This window comes from Bombus vosnesenskii, unplaced genomic scaffold (genome assembly GCF_011952255.1).
Source record: "Bombus vosnesenskii isolate JDL3184/JDL3185 unplaced genomic scaffold, Bvos_JDL3184-5_v1.1 scf7180000014527, whole genome shotgun sequence".
NCBI lineage: Eukaryota > Metazoa > Arthropoda > Insecta > Hymenoptera > Apidae > Bombus > Bombus vosnesenskii.
The window spans coordinates 78,270-96,710 of record NW_022883502.1 but is presented as its reverse complement, the minus strand read 5'-3'; the positions used below and the strand labels follow the sequence as shown (position 1 = coordinate 96,710).

The window sequence follows — 18,441 nt, the reverse complement described above, 5'->3', positions numbered from 1 at the left end:
CTGTATAAACTGTCCGGCTACAAGTGTAAAAGTATATGTAATAAGATAAAAATCAAGAATAAAACAATTGCGTTTTCGGCTTTGTTTTTTAGTTATTAACAATTAAAAATTAGCCGAAATATCCCCGTGCACGAGCAGATCTCCTTACACGTACGAAAGTAGATCAGCCTAAGCAGCATGTTTTGTAAAAAAAATCGCAAATTAAGCATTGTACCTGTCTATTCATTAAAATCCATAAAAGCATATCGAAAACCGTCTTATGGAATTTTCGAATGAAGAGGATTAATTTTGTTTGTCTAATCGTTTGCCTCCATAAATAATTAATAAATAATTGCACATATGAACAATGTTTATACAAATTTCATACACGCACCAAAATCGTCGAAAAATCGCATGCGCATCAAGTATTCCTGAGATGATACTAAATGTGGTCGACACCTATTTGCATACCAATTACTAATCACTGCATATTACAATATTCATATACATACACACGAAATAAAATATGAAGAAACGAAAATAAACTACAAAAAAATTGTTTAAATTTATGTTCGCAGGATTAATAAAGGTTTTATGTAGGTAATGTGTAATAATGCAAATTAATATACAGCCAAATTAAGAGTTATATTTATCGCGTTGAAAAGCTCTTTTAAGTTTTCGCTTTCGTTGCTGAAATGACACTACGCTTGCAAAATGCTTCTAACCATTTTTAGACACATCTGTTGTGTTACCTGTTCGTTTTCTTAATAGCCATACTTGTTGTTGAAAGAATAGATCTCAGATATCGTGACTCTCTGGATAATTTCGAGAAAATTATACAAAGAAAACAAAAGCGTTGACAAAGAACATTGTAATTCTTTTTCTGAATGAGAACTTTCCACTATTACCTTGTTACGTAATATGTTTTAGCGATTTTAGTAATTTGATAAATTACTAAATGTTCAGGAAGGACAGAAATATTTCGACAGCCAAAGAGAAACATTAGAATTGTATAAACATAAAATTGGAGTTAATTGTTGATTTGATATAGGTTTAAGTCATTCTACTATATATCTTTTTTGAGCCTTTTCATGTTTAGTTCTCCGAACTTTCTCATTTCCTTTATTTTTGTATTCTTTGTTGGCTTTTTAATCTTTTTTAGCTAGTTCCAACGCGACTGATCTGGGTGTGTAGTGTGTATAGTGTGCACGGTGTGTGTTGTATGTATCGTGCGTATTGTGTACCTTGTTTGCAAGAAAATAGTTGCTATATTGAATATTTACAGTAATATAAAACACTTACTACTTTCTAAGCCTGAGTAATATTTCCGGTGCGTGTGTGAAATTTGTGTAAACATTGTTTATATCTGATTTATGAGACAAACGATTAGAGAAAACATTACTTCTGTCTACTCGAAAATTCCAATCTAATTCTCTTCTCTTAAAAAATTTCTCGAAAACTTCGGTTATAGCTTCTTTCACCATTGCTACTTTAAAAACATTATGTATATTCATTTACGTACGCCATACAATTGTTTTTGGTTTACAAGAATCCGTATTATCGTTTAAATTAGTCAAATTTAATATATTCATTTAGGAATTTATATTTAAAAACAGTTGTTTGATGCAGCGTGAAATTATGCAGCATATTTTTTAATAATCTTATATTATAGTTTCTCTTTCTTTTTAAATAAGATAGAAATAATTATGAGTAAGATAAAACTGATAAATGATCCAAATTAATTAGGAATTTAGGAATTTATATTTAAAACGAACGAGTTTTAAGTGTTGCGTCGGGTGTTTAGATACTACGTGACTTTGTAGCGATTTCCATAAACAACTGTATAACGTGTACCTTTTTTAGCGTTTATTCGCAAAACAGCTTTAATATAATAATAACTATATAATAATATAATATAATAATAATAATAACATAAACGTGTGATATTGACTGAAATGCCACAGATCAATAAAATATTAGTTATAATGAATCCAATCCAATGGCTTTAAAATTCGAGTACTCGCAGAGTATAATTTCTTATATTTAATTACAATATTTGCATTGATTATTTTAGGCTTTCTTAGGGCATACGAAAATTACGTTGATGAAATAAAATAAATAAATGAGATAAAAAAACATGAAATAATATAAAAGGAAATAAAGTAATATGTGATAATATAAATAAAATAAAACAAAATAATTAATTAACCAATTTACAAATAGAAACTTTCGAAAAAATTCAAAGAAATATGTTTACTGAATTTGATCCAGAATGTCGGTAGGCGCCACTTTCTAACCATCAGTATGTATCCAAGTTTTGCCTATGATTATATTTCACAAGTTTGGAATTTGATAATTAATGGTGTAAATTTTGTCAGTTGCATATCAAATTTTTTTATCTATTTCGTTTTTGATTACAGGATGTCAATGGATCAAACATCTAGATTCGCGTCTAATATATCGTTCGAAATCCAATGCTCAAAAGGATGTAAAGATCATTTGTCACAAAAAATGTTTGGTAAAGATTATTCGCCAGTGAGAAAAAATTATTAGCACCTGCGTTATCCGGAAGGATAGCGGAAGCCCTCCGCGGTCCTTCCAAAAAGATCTGCTAAGTGCCGCCGAAAGGCGACAGTGCCTTACCATTTATATATGTGTTCCACCCTTGTCTACGGGAGTGTTAAACGTCTCTTCTTTCATACTACAAAAAAATTTTTTTTTTACGTGGAGGAAATCTTCGTAGACACCTCTTCTTACCACCCTTACGCAGGTGGGCAGAAGGTAGGCCGGATTCTTACCGGCTAAAACCTCGACGGGCGGGACGACGGTAGACCAGTGTTGTGCGAGTTGATCATCGGGCCCCTGTATGTTTAATACGAAGCACGTTTAACCAAGTGTACTCCCAGAAAGTACATCCACACCACACGCAAGGGAGGGGCTGGCCGCTTGCTTGTTGTATTCTTCTAATAAATGTTGTATGTTTCTTTTAATAAGAAACTTTCTCAATCCTCTGATAATAATTTGTGCTCCTCTGTATGCCGAGCTGATTGGAAAGTATTTGATTCTTAATATGGCAATTAATGTGGCTTCAAACGATCGAATTTGCAACAAATGACCGCAACGGCAATGGGTTGGAAGAACAAGAAAATACATATGTATACATTCTTCTTTTTTGAAACAGGAGAACTTTATTTATTTCTTTGCTTTTCCAACGGCACTGGAACGATGTCTTAGGATAAAATATCGTTCATCTGCATCGACCCTTAAGATACACGAATAAAAGGGGTTTTTATTAGCCAACATAGCCCTACATTTCCGTTAGCGGAATTTTCACATGTTTATTACAAGTTGTATGTGTATTAATACAAGCGACGGGTGTGTATATCGCAACTGGTACCACTATGCGATTGGCCCAGACAGACGATATAAATGTCGTCCATTTGATCCGGGTTTAAGAGTGCTTCAAACGCAGCTGCGTACGACCGTCGTCGTTGACCGACGGTTCGGTTGAAGAAATCCGACGTTAAATTGGGTGAGTGGCGCCGGGCGACTTCTCCAACCATCTAGAACTTAGAATTTTTTTTTATTATTTAATTTGTACTTTACAATTTGTCCAGCTGAACATTTGGTAAATTTTTCTAACCTAATTGCTAAATAACATGTGGATAGCTACTCCCAGCGGGATACCATCTTCGAGTTTGACTATTATGTTTCTTTAGTGAGGTCAGTGGGCCGTTTTCTTCTTAGTCTTCTTTCTATCAGAGTTTTGATCGCTTCGGCAGCCACCTGGTTTGGACGTGTTGCCGTTCTTTCCTTGCATTTTTTTGCGTATCTACCGATTTCTTCTTCGACCATTGGTATTTTTAAGTCTGCGTATATTCTTGTTTCTGACATACCATGGGACGTTGACTATTGTTCTCAGTATCTTCGATTGTAGCGACTCTAGTTTATTTATGTGGCTCGTTGCTGCTGTCCCCAATAGCGGTATTCCGTACGTCCAAATTGGTTTTATTATCGTTTTATAGATTTTAAACTTATTTCCTATGCCGAGTTTCGACTAGTTAGCCAATACATCTGTCTTCTTTTATTTCTCAAATCGTCACTCGTCGACGACAACGCGAAAGTAAAATCATCCTTGTATTCGCATTCCGGTTTCCAAATTTTTGTTCTGGTTTGTTCTAAAGGTGTAGATATGTGTTTCAAATAACATTTTACTATATGCTATTATACCTAAAATAAAAAAATTCACTTATTTGGAGATTATTTCTGGAATCTTTCAAGACAAATCACTTAAAACGAACTAAATTCTCTCTACGTACGTAAAAGTTGTTATTACTCAAAATAATTGCATATTATGCTTTTGTTTCTGACATCTAAACTTAAACAATGAACACGAAAAGGATACGTTACGAACATATTCACTCTTTCCGCAAAGAAAACGATTAAAACACATTTCTCGAATATCATTGCGACGACGATGATGATCGTGCCACTACTTATTAAGTAGTAAGAAAAGAACTGTAGTATGAGAACTCCGTACGCTGTAGAGCATTGACCTCCATGAGTTTTTGTTACCTGGAATTTGTCTTCCGCGTCATATGCAATAATATTATTCGAAGCGATCGATACAGTGCTATCAAATTCTTTCGAAAATTTCAGCGGTGCTCTCAGATTCATTAAATGTTTAGTTGCGGTTGATCAGCCAAGTCACAGCTCTTATCGGCAATGTCGTGACTATGGTGCAATAGCAACACAACGAGATATTACAGTGTACCGAATGATTTTGCACTAAATCTTGGCAACGCTTTGCAAGATTACGGACGGCTGAATAAACTATCACAGCATATTGTGATTTATCATGATGGCGCTGGAGAGGACCAAGTACGTATTCGATCACAAAATGGAATATACAAAGACCAAGCTAAACAGTATGTTACACCATGCGGCTTGTCATAGGTCATATTCTTAACCGTCGATCGTGCCATTACAATGTCGCAGACGGATCGTCGCGTCTGCCCGGCAAATAAACATTGTAGTGGCAAGCGCATAGTTCATTAAACAGGGCGACTTCCAGAAACGTCGACTCGTGGCCGTTATTTTACCTCGCGTAAAAGAATATGGCGTGATCCGAACGTAGTGGGGATCGTCTTCCAGAAAAGACGAAAAAGATCGAAGGGCGATCAGAACTTTTCGAGAAGTCGAACCGTCAACACATATCATACGTCGCGCATTACTTATCAACCAAAACGCAGTTATATTTTCTTTTTGTTCCATTTATATCTCTCTAGTTAATAAGTTGTTGAAATAAACATTAATTTATTTGTGTTAAATCTGTGCAATTTCATTGAACTACCCTTATTATCATAATCGAAATAAGGGGATCAATCAGTTCGTGGCATCGATTATTTAATCGTAACGGGAACTTACAACTCTCGTTGACATGCTATTTCGCGATCGCGTCTCTCCGCGAACGGTCGAAACACAGTATTTACGAAGGAACTTCTGCACCTGTTAAAATAATGTTTGTAATAATTGCCAAACGAATTAATTTCTTTAAAACTTCTTCTTATTTTCAATAGAATCGTCAATAGAATTAATACTCGTATATTGATTCATATATTCAATAGAATCTACAGGTAACAAAACACCAGGTACTTACAATAATCGATGATATTGTCACGTAAAATAACAAAATAAAAAAAAGAAATTTGAGATGAAAAATAAAAAAAGAAAACTTCATTTTTTTTCTAACAATAATCCACTTTACAATCCACTTCCGAACTCTAGGCGTGACTTTCTAAGACTGACTCTTATGATTTGACTTTCGATCGGATCCGATTACTTTCTTTTGTCATCCCTCAACATCAGTTCTGCCCGAGCAGTCGAGCTAGGCGAACGTAAAGTACAGTGCTTCTGACATAGTGCAAGTGAACCAACCAAGGATGCAAAAAGTTCCAACGATAAGAATATTAAATAAAGGAGAAACATACACTATAAATAGGGCAGTAGACCAACAGTGCCCAATCAAAACAATAAGTGAAGTACAGGACTGCTCAAATACAAAAGAAATAGAAATGGAAATAATACAAGAAGACGATGTAAAGAGCAATACCAACAAGGATCTACCACAACATAACGAAAGCTGGAAGACTGTAACTCCCAGCAAAGAAAGAAAAATAAATCCAAACACAAAAACAGAAAGACAGCAATGGCTACAGGAAATTCCCACACAAAACTCCTTCAGCTCACTGACAGAAGAGATGGACACAGACCCCACAGAAAAACCAAGAACACACACGCCTAAACCACCGCCAATATACATAGACGCAAAAATAATAGACCCCCTCATTGACCTGCTAAACAGCACGGCAGGAAAAGAAAACTACACTATCAAACAGCTCAAACTGGACCAGGTAAAATTACAAACTAATACCCCAGAAACCTACAGAAAAGTAATTAAAGCGCTAAAGGAAAAAAACGCTGGGTATCACACTTACCAACCCAAATCCGACAAGAGCTACAAAGCAGTAATCAGAGGTCTACACCATAAAACAAATACAAACAAAATATGCGAGGAATTGGCCAAGATCGGACACCAGGTAAGAACGATCAACAACATAACCAGATTTGACACTAAGCAACCACTACCCCTATTCCTAATAGAGCTAGAACCGAAAAGCAACAACAAAGAAATATTTGAAATTAAAAAAATCTCAAACACAATAATCACAGTCGAGCCACCCAGACACAAAAAAGACATACCACAATGCATGCGGTGTCAACAATACGAACACACAAAAAACTACTGCAAAGGAAACCCGGCGTGCGTCAAATGCGCAGGGAAGCACCTAACAGTGAACTGCCCACACACGGGAAAAATACATGACGTAAAATGTCACAACTGAGGTGGAAATCACCCAGCCAGCTACAAAGGCTGCGTAGTCAGAAAACAACTACAAAGCAAACTTTTCCCGCCGATTCGAAACAGGACACACAACAATTTCCACACGCAACAGAACAACACGAAACCTATGCCAACACCAAATACACAGTATGTAATGAACAATAACCACACCAACACCAACACGGTTAGAAACCTAGAAGCTACGCGCAAGTAGTCAATCGGCCGTCACCCCCCAGTTAATCAAGAACAGAACAACCACAGCAACGACGCTACAGAAATCAAAGAGCTAATAAAACATTCCATAAAAAAACACCGAAATACTCACAAAAATGATAAGCGACCAAAACAAACTCCTCAGACAGCAAACACAGCAGATAACAGTCATGTTACAATTACTTACTAACATGATGAGCAAAAAATAAAAATAGACACGCTTAAAATAGCAGCCTGGAACTCTAACGGCCTACAACAAAGGGCCCTAGAAACTAAAACATTCCTGTACAGCAATAACATCGACATACTACTCATCTCAGAAACACACCTCACAATAAAAAGCTACATAAAAATACCGCACTACACCATATACGACACCAAGCATCCCTCAGGGAAAGCACATGGAGGGACGGCAGTAATAATAAGAAACGACATTAAACACCATTTACACAGCCAAGTTTGTAAGGAATATATCCAAGCAACCACCGTTACCGTACAGACTAACAGCAACCAACTGCAGTTGTCAGCAGTATACGTACCGCCGCGACACAAAATCACAACGCAAATGTGGGAAGACTACTTCCGACACTTAGATGACAAGTATATTGCAGCGGGAGACTATAACTCAAAGCACACACGATGGGGATCAAGAATCACCACACCTCGAGGCAGAACCTTGGAAAAATACATCAGAAATTACAACCTCAATATATTATCCACAGGAAGACCGACATACTGGCCGACAGACCTGAGCAAAATACCTGACCTGCTAGACTTTGCAGTTACAAAGAGACTAAACGCAAGTAAACTGAACACAACACCCAGCCTCGAGCTTACCTCCGACCATACGCCCATAATAATTACAAACAGAAACAAACCAATTCTCTACAGCAGCACAGAGAAGCTATGCAATAAAACCACCAAATGGCAAATATTCAAAGAAATAATAGAGAGCAAAATCAGCTGCAACATCCCACTGAAAACACCTGAACACATCGATCAAGCAGTAACAACACTCACATAAACTATCCAAGAAGCAGCAAGGGCAACTACGATACCTGAAACAACCAACAGACAGACAAAAACAGTTCCACTAAACATCCTCGAAAAAATTAGAGAAAAAAGAAAAGCGAAAGCAAAATGGCAAAAACACAGAACAAAAGAAAACAAAAAACACCTAAACAAACTCACAAAAGAAACAAAAAACAAAATAAAAGAGCACAACAACAACGAGTTCACAAAGTTCATCGAGTCACTATCTGCTCACGAGAACTGCAACTGCTCCCTATGGAAAGCCACAAAAAGAATAAAGGAGACAACAAAAATGGTACCAGCAATCAGAAGAGCAGACAACACATGGGCAAGAAGCAACGAAGAGCAAGCTGAAGAATTTTCCAACCACATTTGAAACACATTTATACCACATAATATCAACAACAGCAACCATAATAGTCATACAGACGAGGACGCGCTAACTACTAGTACACCAACTGAAAATCACTACACCATACCCAAAGCAACAGCACAAGAAATCAGAAACATAATTGAGAAAACAAAAAACAATAAAGCACCAGGAATCCACCTAATTAACGGCAAAATCTTGAAAAACCTTTCGCCAAAAGCGATAAGACAAATCACAATAATAGTAAACGCAATACTAAGAATCCAATACTTTCCAAAAGCTTGAAAACTGGCACAAATCATAATGATACCCAAACCAGGCAAGGACCCACACGAAACCAAGTCCTACCGACTAATCTCACTACTTCCGGTGTTCTCCAAGATACTAGAGAAAATAATCTACGACCGGATAAAACCAATAATAGAGAAGAACCAGTTAATACCGGATCACCAATTCGGATTCAGAAACAAACACTCCACAATAGAACAAACGCACAGACTCGTCAATGAAATCCTACAGGCGCTGGAAACAAAGCAATACTGTACAGCCCTCTTTATGGACATAGAGAAAGCATTTGACAAAATAAACCACGAAAGCCTACTACAATGAATCAGGAAACAGTTCCCGGGGCAGATATACCAACTAATCAAATCATACCTAAGCAGCAGAAGCTTCATAGTAAAAATCAAAAACACACACTCGGAAGCTAAAAAAATCAAGGCAGGAGTTCCGCAAGGAAGCGTCCTAGGACCAATTCTATACACATTATACACGGCCAACATACCAACAACTAACAACAGCAAAATACTGACATTCGCGGATGACACAGCTGTACTAGTCAGGCACACTAACCCTGCAACATTTACATTACTAAGTTACAGTTACAGCAACAGTTACATTACTACAAGAACATATCACAAAAATAGAAAAGTGGCTTCAATCAAAACAAATCAAAGCAAACCCCGAAAAATGCAAACACATTACATTCACACTGCGAAAACAGAAACCACCAAACATTGTACTAAACGGCACACGCATAATACAAACAAGGCAAGTCAAATACCTAGGACTCCACTTAGACTCACGACTCACATGGAAACAGCATATTAAAGCAACAATAGACAAAATACAGATGGCAAGGAGACAAATGTACTGGCTAACAAGTCGAAAATCCAAACTAAGCATAGAGAACAAACTAAAAATATATGAAATGGTCATAAAACCAATCTGGACGTACGGAATAGCACTATGGGGAACAGCAGCAATGAGCCATATAACCAAAATAGAGGCAACGCAATCGAAAATACTCAGAACAATACTAAATGCGCCATGGTACGTTAGGAACGAGGACATTCGGTAAGACCTGGGAATACCAACTGTCAAGGAGGAGATTAACAAAAGTGCAAGAAGGCACGGAGAAAGAATAGCAACGCACCCAAACCGGCTGGCAGCGGAAACGGTCGACACATCAAGCATAAAAAGAAGACTAAAAAGGAAACACTTATAAATTATACCTATCTATAATAAGTATTAACTTATTGTAAATAAACAGCCATGTCACTGCGCCACGCCAGAAAAATTACTGAAAATTCTCAACGCGAGAATTGATTGTAATTTCAACAAATAAATAAAAAAAAAAAAAAAAAGGAAACACCCAACAGATCTCACAAAGGACATAACCTAACAAACACGATGGTGGTACTCCGCTGGGGGTAGCCACCCACATGTTATATTAGCACACCGCTATAATATTTTACCAAATGTCCTACTGGACAAATTGTAAAATTGTAAAAGAAATAAATAAAAAAAAAAGAATCCCTCAACATCCCCACCGTCCATGCATTTGCTAGGCGTCCGCGACCGTTGCTACGTGCTCTTTCTTCTAGAACCTTCGGTGGAAGGACCGTGGGGATGTTGATGGTTCATTAGGCACTTCAGCGATATACATTGTCGCCGAGTGCCGCCACATCTTTATTTCCATCGACAGTCCATCGGATTTGAAATATGCCGGTCGTGACAATGTCACTTATGATTAATCCATTTTTTTGTTGTATCTCATTTTAAAGAGTGGGACGAAGTGCAATGACATCTACGCATACAGGCTACTGCGTAAAAGTGCAGGAAATGATTATGGTTCTTTGTCATTCTGTTTACTTACATTATTTACTTGGGACGTTTTAAGATTACAATCACAGCCACTAAACAAATAATATTTAACACTGTATAGTAACTGATCAAATTACTATTACAGTCACAGTCCGTTGATTTCTGGTCACTGCAGGTGCACGATAGCTTCTACTTTGGATTTTAATCCGCTGTGTCAAATTCGACATGAGATAGAAACTATAGAAAGCGCGGTTATCTATTATTTATAATATACAGAGTGGTTAATAGCTGGTGGTACAAGCGGAAAGGGGGTGATTCTAGGCGAAAAAAGAAGTCGAAAATATAGAATACAAATTTTTCGTTCGAGGCTTTGCTCTTTATCGCGTCTCGTTATAACGGATCTCACTGTAGATCGTTGTCTCGATGGAAAAATTAAATAAAAAATTTTCATTCTATATTTTCGACTTCTTTTTTCGCGTAGAATCACCCCCTTTCCGCTTGTACCACCAGTTACCAATCACCCTGTATATAATACATATGTCACCTTAACTCGCTTTTTGTTTGTCATTTCACACGCTAACAAAGATAATTGGAAAAGGCATAGTTTTTTATATTCTGTACGCCCGTTTCAAATGAGCATACGTGATTATCTCTGTAAATATCAAAAATGTGAAAAATGTTTCAGATGGGGGTTATTGAACTTCATGGGGGAACTTAATGAGATATTTCCATTCTTTTTACATTCTCATTCAAAGAAATTTAAGTGCCAATGTAATTTTTTTAAATGTAACGTATACACTTTTTTATAACCTATACGATATAATACTTAATTTTCTACAAAAATGAAGATACTTAAAGCCGAAAAATTATTAATCTAAAAAATATTTTAACTTTAATCTTGTAAAACTTATCGCATGAAAAACAAGGAAAACATAAAAGCACTGTGTTGCCTTTCCTTGTCTTTTAATACCTTAATCCTTTGTTCTGCCTGCCAACTCCCGATTACTCGGACCACACAAACAAGAAGGTCGGTCACGCGTCGAACCATTTAGCTGTTTAGTCGTGTGCTCGAACTTGCGCAAAATGTATGCGCCTTATGACATGTGTATTTCTGCGCAACGAAAGGAACTGTGAAATGATAAACACGTTTGGGCACAACTAATTCTTTTAAAACGTCTGGGAAGTAATTAGGATAGATTCATCAGTGAAAAATAATTTATTATTTCAAAGTATATGTATCAATGACAATGTATCGGTAACAATTTATGAATTTATACTTAGTTTAAATTAATAATGCTTTGAGAAAACTCGTAGAAAATAAGTAATCTTCAACTGTGTGATATTTTTCGAAACAATGAAACACAATAAGAAACACAATATCTCAATAATATAATAACATACTTCTCACTACTATCATCAATTTTAGATTTTCTATTTACTGACATGGTAGGTATAAGTATCGTTTACTTCTTTTAAGGAATTATAACAACAAATTACAAACGTAACAAAAAATTACACGTAACTAAAGTAAGAAAATATCGAAAACAACTAAACCACGAGTCTGACACGTGTTGTTTACGTTTGTCGTGAACCAAGTACCACGATTTAGGCTCGTGCTTGTTATTTTTTGCCCAAATTTCTTACCACGAGCCTCACTCGTTGTAGGACAAAGGGTTAATAAGTTTAAAGTTACACTATCTTTTGAATCAATTATTTTTCGATCCAAGCATCTTAATCCTTTTTTGTAGAGAATTAAAAAATGCATTGGCTAGTATAAAACAATCTTATAACTGCTTTACAGATATTTCGGGTGAGGATATTGAAATGGAAAATATCGCCAGAGAGCAATGGAAACTAATTAACCAAACAAGAGAAGAACAACTACTGATCCGGAAGATGCAAGTATGAAAATGTGACCTAAGAATAAAAATGTAAAATCTAATTACAAGTGGGTAGAAGGCTCTCAACCAGCAATAAAAGATATCACGTATTGCAAAATCTAAATGACGAAGATATAGAAGGAGCTAATTCTTTAGTGATTAAACCTCCACTTTTTTTCATAGAAACTCCTAATATTGGCCCACTAATGAAAACACTAAACAAGCTTGTAAGACCCAAGTAATTTTTAATGAAATAATTAAAAGATAAACAGATCAAACTGCAAGTTCAGATGCATACAGTTATTGAAGCACTTGAAATAAAAAATTCAAATTATTACACTTACCAACCAAAGACTGAAAAGAAATTTAAGATAGTGATAAAGGGACTACACGCAAAACTTGGCGCAAAATATATTGACAGACCTAATGGAAAAAGGACACAAAATAAATAATATAATTAAACTGGTCAAGAACAGCACATTGACACCGCTACCAATGTTCCTTATAGAATTTCAACGAGCCAAAAACAACAAAGTATTTTTACTACAAAGGTTCTGTTACTTAGGTATGATTTGAGTAAGTGTTAGGTAAATGATACATTTACACTGTACATGTGAACGTGTGTGTAAGCGTTAGAGGGCGTCCAGGTCTTAGTTGAGACAAAAGACTGTTGCTAGATGGGAGAAGCTTCTAGAGGAGTCGGTTGACACAAGCGTGCGTGCAAGAAGGTTATCGAGGTCTTCAGAGTGTAATATATATATATTTATATACAGCTATACATATGTATAGCTGTTGTGTGTGAAATAAAGTAAACTATTTGTATTTCCGAATCCTTTCTATACATTAACAGTAAGTGGTGGATTTGTTCCGGGAAGAGTTTTTTTATCGTTTGTAAGAGGCTTTCACGGTTCACTTTGTCAAATGCTTTCTCAATATCCATGAACAGGGTTTACAGTATTGTTTCTTTTCTATTGTTAGTAAAACTTCGTTGACGAGCCTGTGCATTTGCTCTATCGTGGAGTGTTTGTTTCTGAATCCAAATTGGTGATCTGGTATTAATATTTGTTGGAATACAACGATATTAATCTTATACAGATGAGGTGATTGATATCCCCACTAGCGTGCGTTCATTAGATGTACCGCGGCGGCTGGCGCGTGTATGTTCTTCCGAAAATTCGGCGAAAGAAGCATAAGGATATCGATGGCACATTAGGCACGTCGGTGTTGCGCTTTCACGGCGTAGCGCTTTGTATCGCGAATCCGTTGGAGGGTTCCGTGGCACGTGCCGCCACACGGACACCTACACAGGCATATGAACAGGGCACTTACACAGGTCATACTCACTACTGTGTAGAGAGTGGGGTTCAAAATCTTTTAAGGGACCATTAACTTTGGCTCAAAGAAAGTACGACTTATCATTAGCAGAAATTAAAAATGCAAGAGGAATGCAATAGCAAGGACTTGAAAAAACATATCCACGAGAACCACATCAGCGGAGAAAAGAAATACTAACGCTTTTGGAAGGACACCAGCAAAAATGAAGATTGCAGCGTCCGCAAAAATAATTACGCGTCAAAACTCCGCGTATTCGTGGAATAAACGGTCACATGCCAATTATCCCATGATAGTTTGTAGTATAAATAAACGTAGCCACTTAGAATCAGTCAGTTTTCAGTTGAGAGTCAATCAGTTCTTTGCAGTTGAGTAAAGAATTGGTCGAGAGTTAATATCAAATTCTGAAGAACAGTAGTCTTTGCGAAGCCGAGACTTGTTTTTAATCTAATTTTTGAGTAACGTCAAGAAGCAAAATCGAGCATTTATTAATCGTCAACGACTCATACAGTTAGTCTTTCAACAACTATACTAACTTAATACGACATTCCAAGAGTGGGTATATGCATACATATAAACAAGGTAAAAATCTAAAAATTGTAACATTCTCTTTTTCAATAATTTCAGACTTGTACCATATGCACTACTCGAATAAAATTATTCATTCACTATTATTGTCAACAATCAAGAAGATATTGAAATTATTTATTTGTTCCCGGAAAACTTGAGTCTTGAACGTGGAAACTTGAACGTGAAAGCTTATTTACCAGTCGAATTGATACGCTAGTTAACGCTACCCACATTGTTATATTAATAAATTAGAACATCAAGGATACAACAGTTTGGAAATTGAAAATAGTGCCGCGCTTTAGAAGGATGCAACAAGTTTTTGAAACCATTCCATTCAGTCGTTTGCGTTGCTTCAAAAATTAACGAACAAGAATCCAACTAATCGAAATAATTTAAGGACTATTTCTGGTAGTTTTGATTTAACACTAGGTTTACGGGACCCGCCAATTTGACGGATTTCGAACTTCGAAATGAAATATCTCAAAAACCATTTAATTAATTTTAACCATTTTGCATTTTCCGAAATATGGAACAGGTTTATAAATAATAGTCAGGCTTGTTATAAGCCATATGAAAATATTTCGATAGATGAGCAATTATTTCCAACGAAAGCTCGGTGCAGATTTATACAATATATGCCGAATAAGCCCCATAAATTTGATGAGTGCTCGTATAGATAGGTATATACGAAACGCCCGTAAACCTAGTGTTAAATGTAATTCAAGAAACCCAAGATTCGACATTTAGAGTAACACATGAAGTGGATAGGTCGTAATAGGTATTGCACAAATACTAGAGTATAATTAACAGTATATTTATTAACAACACTCGATGTACACTTTACATAGCTCGCGATTGCACTTAGCGGTACAAGTTCGACTTCTAGTCGATGCGTTATGATAGCGATTGAGCAAAGTGTGCTATACAAGTTCGGATGATGATTGCCCAAGATGCGTCGAGGAACTCTAGTCATCTATCAACTACCAACTGACTTTCCGTCACGATGATGCTACGGAGGAAAATTATGACGTGTTTAAGGATACGAGATCATTAGATTCGTCAAGGAAAATCTTCGTTAGGAAAGTGAAGGAAATGGAATTAATCTATTAATTGGTTAATCTCTAGGTTGAGGAAGGATGCTAATCGCCCTCGAGAGAAAGTTGCTAGCGAGAAGCATCATACGTAAGAAAATCCGTATTTCCCGTATTTTTCCGTAGTTGGTAATAAATTTAGAGAATGCTAAGATAAAGACTATTTGTTCGTTTGAAGAACCTTAGTTAGAGAAATCCTAAGATCTATAGCGGGTCCTTAGGCTAGTTAAAAATATGCTATGAAGATGTTTCGACATCTAGCAATCATGTTGTCCGAAAGATAGGGTCTTTGTGTAGCAAGGCACAGGACAGAAACCGTTGGGAAGTTTGCTGTCGAGTGCCGCTACACACGTATCGATTACGAACACCGAAGATGAAGACAGGATTGTGAAACTATAACACTTACTTATAAACTATACTTATCTATAATAAGTATTAACTTATTATAAATAATTAGCCACGCCAGAAAAAATTACTGAAAATTCTTAATGCGAGAATTGATTGCAAATATTAATAAATAAATAAAAAAAAAGAAAAAGGGATTGTGAAATTAAATAATGAAAAAGGATAGTTTAATTTAGTAAGAAAAATACTGCCTGATATTTTTATTGAAGTTGTACAGAACTGTAAGAGGTCTACAAACTACTACAAAGTTGAAAAGCCGGAGGTTTTTTCTAACAAAAGTTGCCTTGTAGTTTCTCGTAAATAATTAAATTATTATTGCAAATCTTCTGAAAATAGTTGTAGTTTCTTACAGTATCCATACTATATTATTTTAAACCAAAATTTTATTATAGAAAAGAAGGTAAAACCCATTTGCATATAAATTAATCTTTTTTATTTGATTTCTGCATATATGAAATAGAATATTGGATAGACGTCTATTCAATGAAAAGGAATTTTTGTGAATATAATTCAATAATAGTCAGAGTAATAGTCCTTCTTTTACATCGTCTCCAGAGAAATTAATGTTTTTTTTGTCATTAACAATTATCTAGTTCGACACATTTTTGCCACTCGTTTCTAACATATCCATCTACACACTCACAGCCTGGAACGCATTGCTAAAATATAAAATAATATTTAATCTATTGTTGTATTCGATACAAGTAACTTATGATTAAATAACTATTGGTATATAGAACTGTAGTATTATTTTATGTTATACGAGACTATAATATGTTTAACACATTTTCCATAGACTTTAAATACCAACCAATGAGCAAATTCTGGGATTAGGTTCCTCGCAAGTTAGCGGGCAGGCAGTACCGCAGTCATTCCACACTTCGTTAACTGGGCAGCTCGCCTGGGTCACTGTTTTCATTTGTTAAATGATAATAGAAATTTTTAAACTTGTTAAATAAATAAATCTTTTCAAGTTTATAATATTAGAAATTAATATTTTTAATTTAAAATTAATATTCTTTCATAAATGACTCAGACTCAATGTTGAGCACTATTCATTTGTTAAATGATAATAGAAATTTTTAAACTTGTTACATAAATAAATCTTTTCAAATTTATAATACTAGAAATTAATATTTTTAATTTAAAATTAACATTCTCTCATAAATGACTCAGACTTGATGTTGAACACTACTCCTATAAGAAATTTTCTACAGTCTGCTACACGCTTATCTTTGTTCACTTAAATATTTATACGATATTTAAAAGTTATGTAAAATGTAAACAAGAGTCGAAAAGTATTATAGAAACAGTTATGAGTTGACAAAGCATACGTTACGAATAAAGTTCTAAAACTGCGAATTTTATTTAAATGGAACAATATCTTAAATTAAAAAAAAGAATAATAAAGATTATAAAAGGAATGCAATTCTGATTGACGATTCATTTAGAACGAAGTCGATAATAAATTTACGTGTGCCTAACTTTATGTATGTAATTTTGTTTTTCCTATCCTACAGTTCTATTTAGATTATTTGGCAACAAGAAATGTAAATTTTGTTTGTTTACACCAATAATAAATATTACAATTCTAAATAAAATAACAAATATTATCTATCCAGTATATTCTTTAATAAAACTATACAACGCTAGTTAAGATACTTTCTTCACTGAATATAGGTATTGCAGAACTTTTTTTTCAAAATACACAAAATAATTTACTTATAATTCTCAATGAGAATTGATTGTGAAATTCTTCTAAATATAAACAAAAACAGAAAAAAGAAAAATACACCAACGAAACGCCTTATATATGCACATGCAAACAAGTTCAATAATTATTCAAAATAGATACTTACAAACAAAATAGGTTGCCATGATGACGAACAGAGCCAGAAGGAAGCGATACATTTTGATTATATGTATGTTATTCGTTGGATGGTGTGTCTGAATGTAATAAACATTTAGTCAGTGGCTGGTTTTATATAGCCTGAAATATCCTGTTTACCTTTTTACATTTGGTACTGTTTACATAAGATTTATACGGTGACGAAACAATACGTCGTGAAAGAATGAATAACAGATTAAAAACGGAATGCTTGCATTTTATCAGCATTTTGCTGTATTAACACATATTGACGTTTTTTCGTGTTGATTTATTATTTACGTAATTAAGTTTTATCGTAGTTACTTGTTTACACCTATTGGGTTGGCAACTAAGTGATTACGGATTTTGTCATTAGGTGGTATTGAGAAAATCCGCAATCATTTAGTTGCCAACCTAATAATACGCCATTCATTCAAGAAATATGTTTCGTTTTCTAAATTCTATTAGAATGAAAAGCAAAACAGGTTTATTTAATGGGGTGTCCTGAATTAGAATGTTCTAAAATTGCGCCTTTTTGTGATTTTTTTAGAAGGGAAAGAAGGAAATAAAGTTATTGAATTTTGAGGTATGGTTTTATATATATTTAACGATTACAAAAAAAATTTTCTTTAAATAAAAAAAAATTATTACAAATCTAAGCCTATTTCTATTTATATATTTATAACAATCCT

The 18,441-nt window shown here is 35.0% G+C and overlaps 1 protein-coding gene and 1 non-coding gene across 2 annotated transcripts; both read right to left on the bottom strand.

The window, feature by feature from the left end:
• Nucleotides 1-2,579: 2,579 nt before the first annotated feature.
• On the bottom strand, nucleotides 2,580-2,686 carry LOC117239991. The gene has a single exon (XR_004494604.1). It is a non-coding gene; the product is annotated as a U6atac minor spliceosomal RNA (small nuclear RNA).
• A 13,762-nt stretch (nucleotides 2,687-16,448) lies between these two features.
• LOC117239986 (chymotrypsin inhibitor-like) lies at nucleotides 16,449-17,907 on the bottom strand. The gene is made up of 3 exons (XM_033505810.1): nucleotides 17,742-17,907; nucleotides 16,694-16,791; nucleotides 16,449-16,541 (listed from the first exon to the last, which is right to left on the bottom strand). The coding sequence occupies exons 1-3, from the start codon at nucleotides 17,791-17,793 to the stop codon at nucleotides 16,461-16,463; spliced, it is 231 nt and encodes a 76-aa protein (XP_033361701.1). The 5' UTR covers nucleotides 17,794-17,907; the 3' UTR covers nucleotides 16,449-16,460.
• Nucleotides 17,908-18,441: the final 534 nt, after the last annotated feature.

Bases quoted from the DNA above. Each gene is read 5' to 3' on its own strand.
- LOC117239986 (XM_033505810.1), bottom strand. From the start codon at position 17,793: ATGTATCGCTTCCTTCTGGCTCTGTTCGTCATCATGGCAACCTATTTT. The intron at 16,792-17,741 runs GTAAGTATCTAT...AAATGAAAACAG, and splicing joins CATGGCAACCTATTTTGTTT to TGACCCAGGCGAGCTGCCCA. The intron at 16,542-16,693 runs GTTGGTATTTAA...TTTATATTTTAG, and splicing joins ATCCCAGAATTTGCTCATTG to CAATGCGTTCCAGGCTGTGA.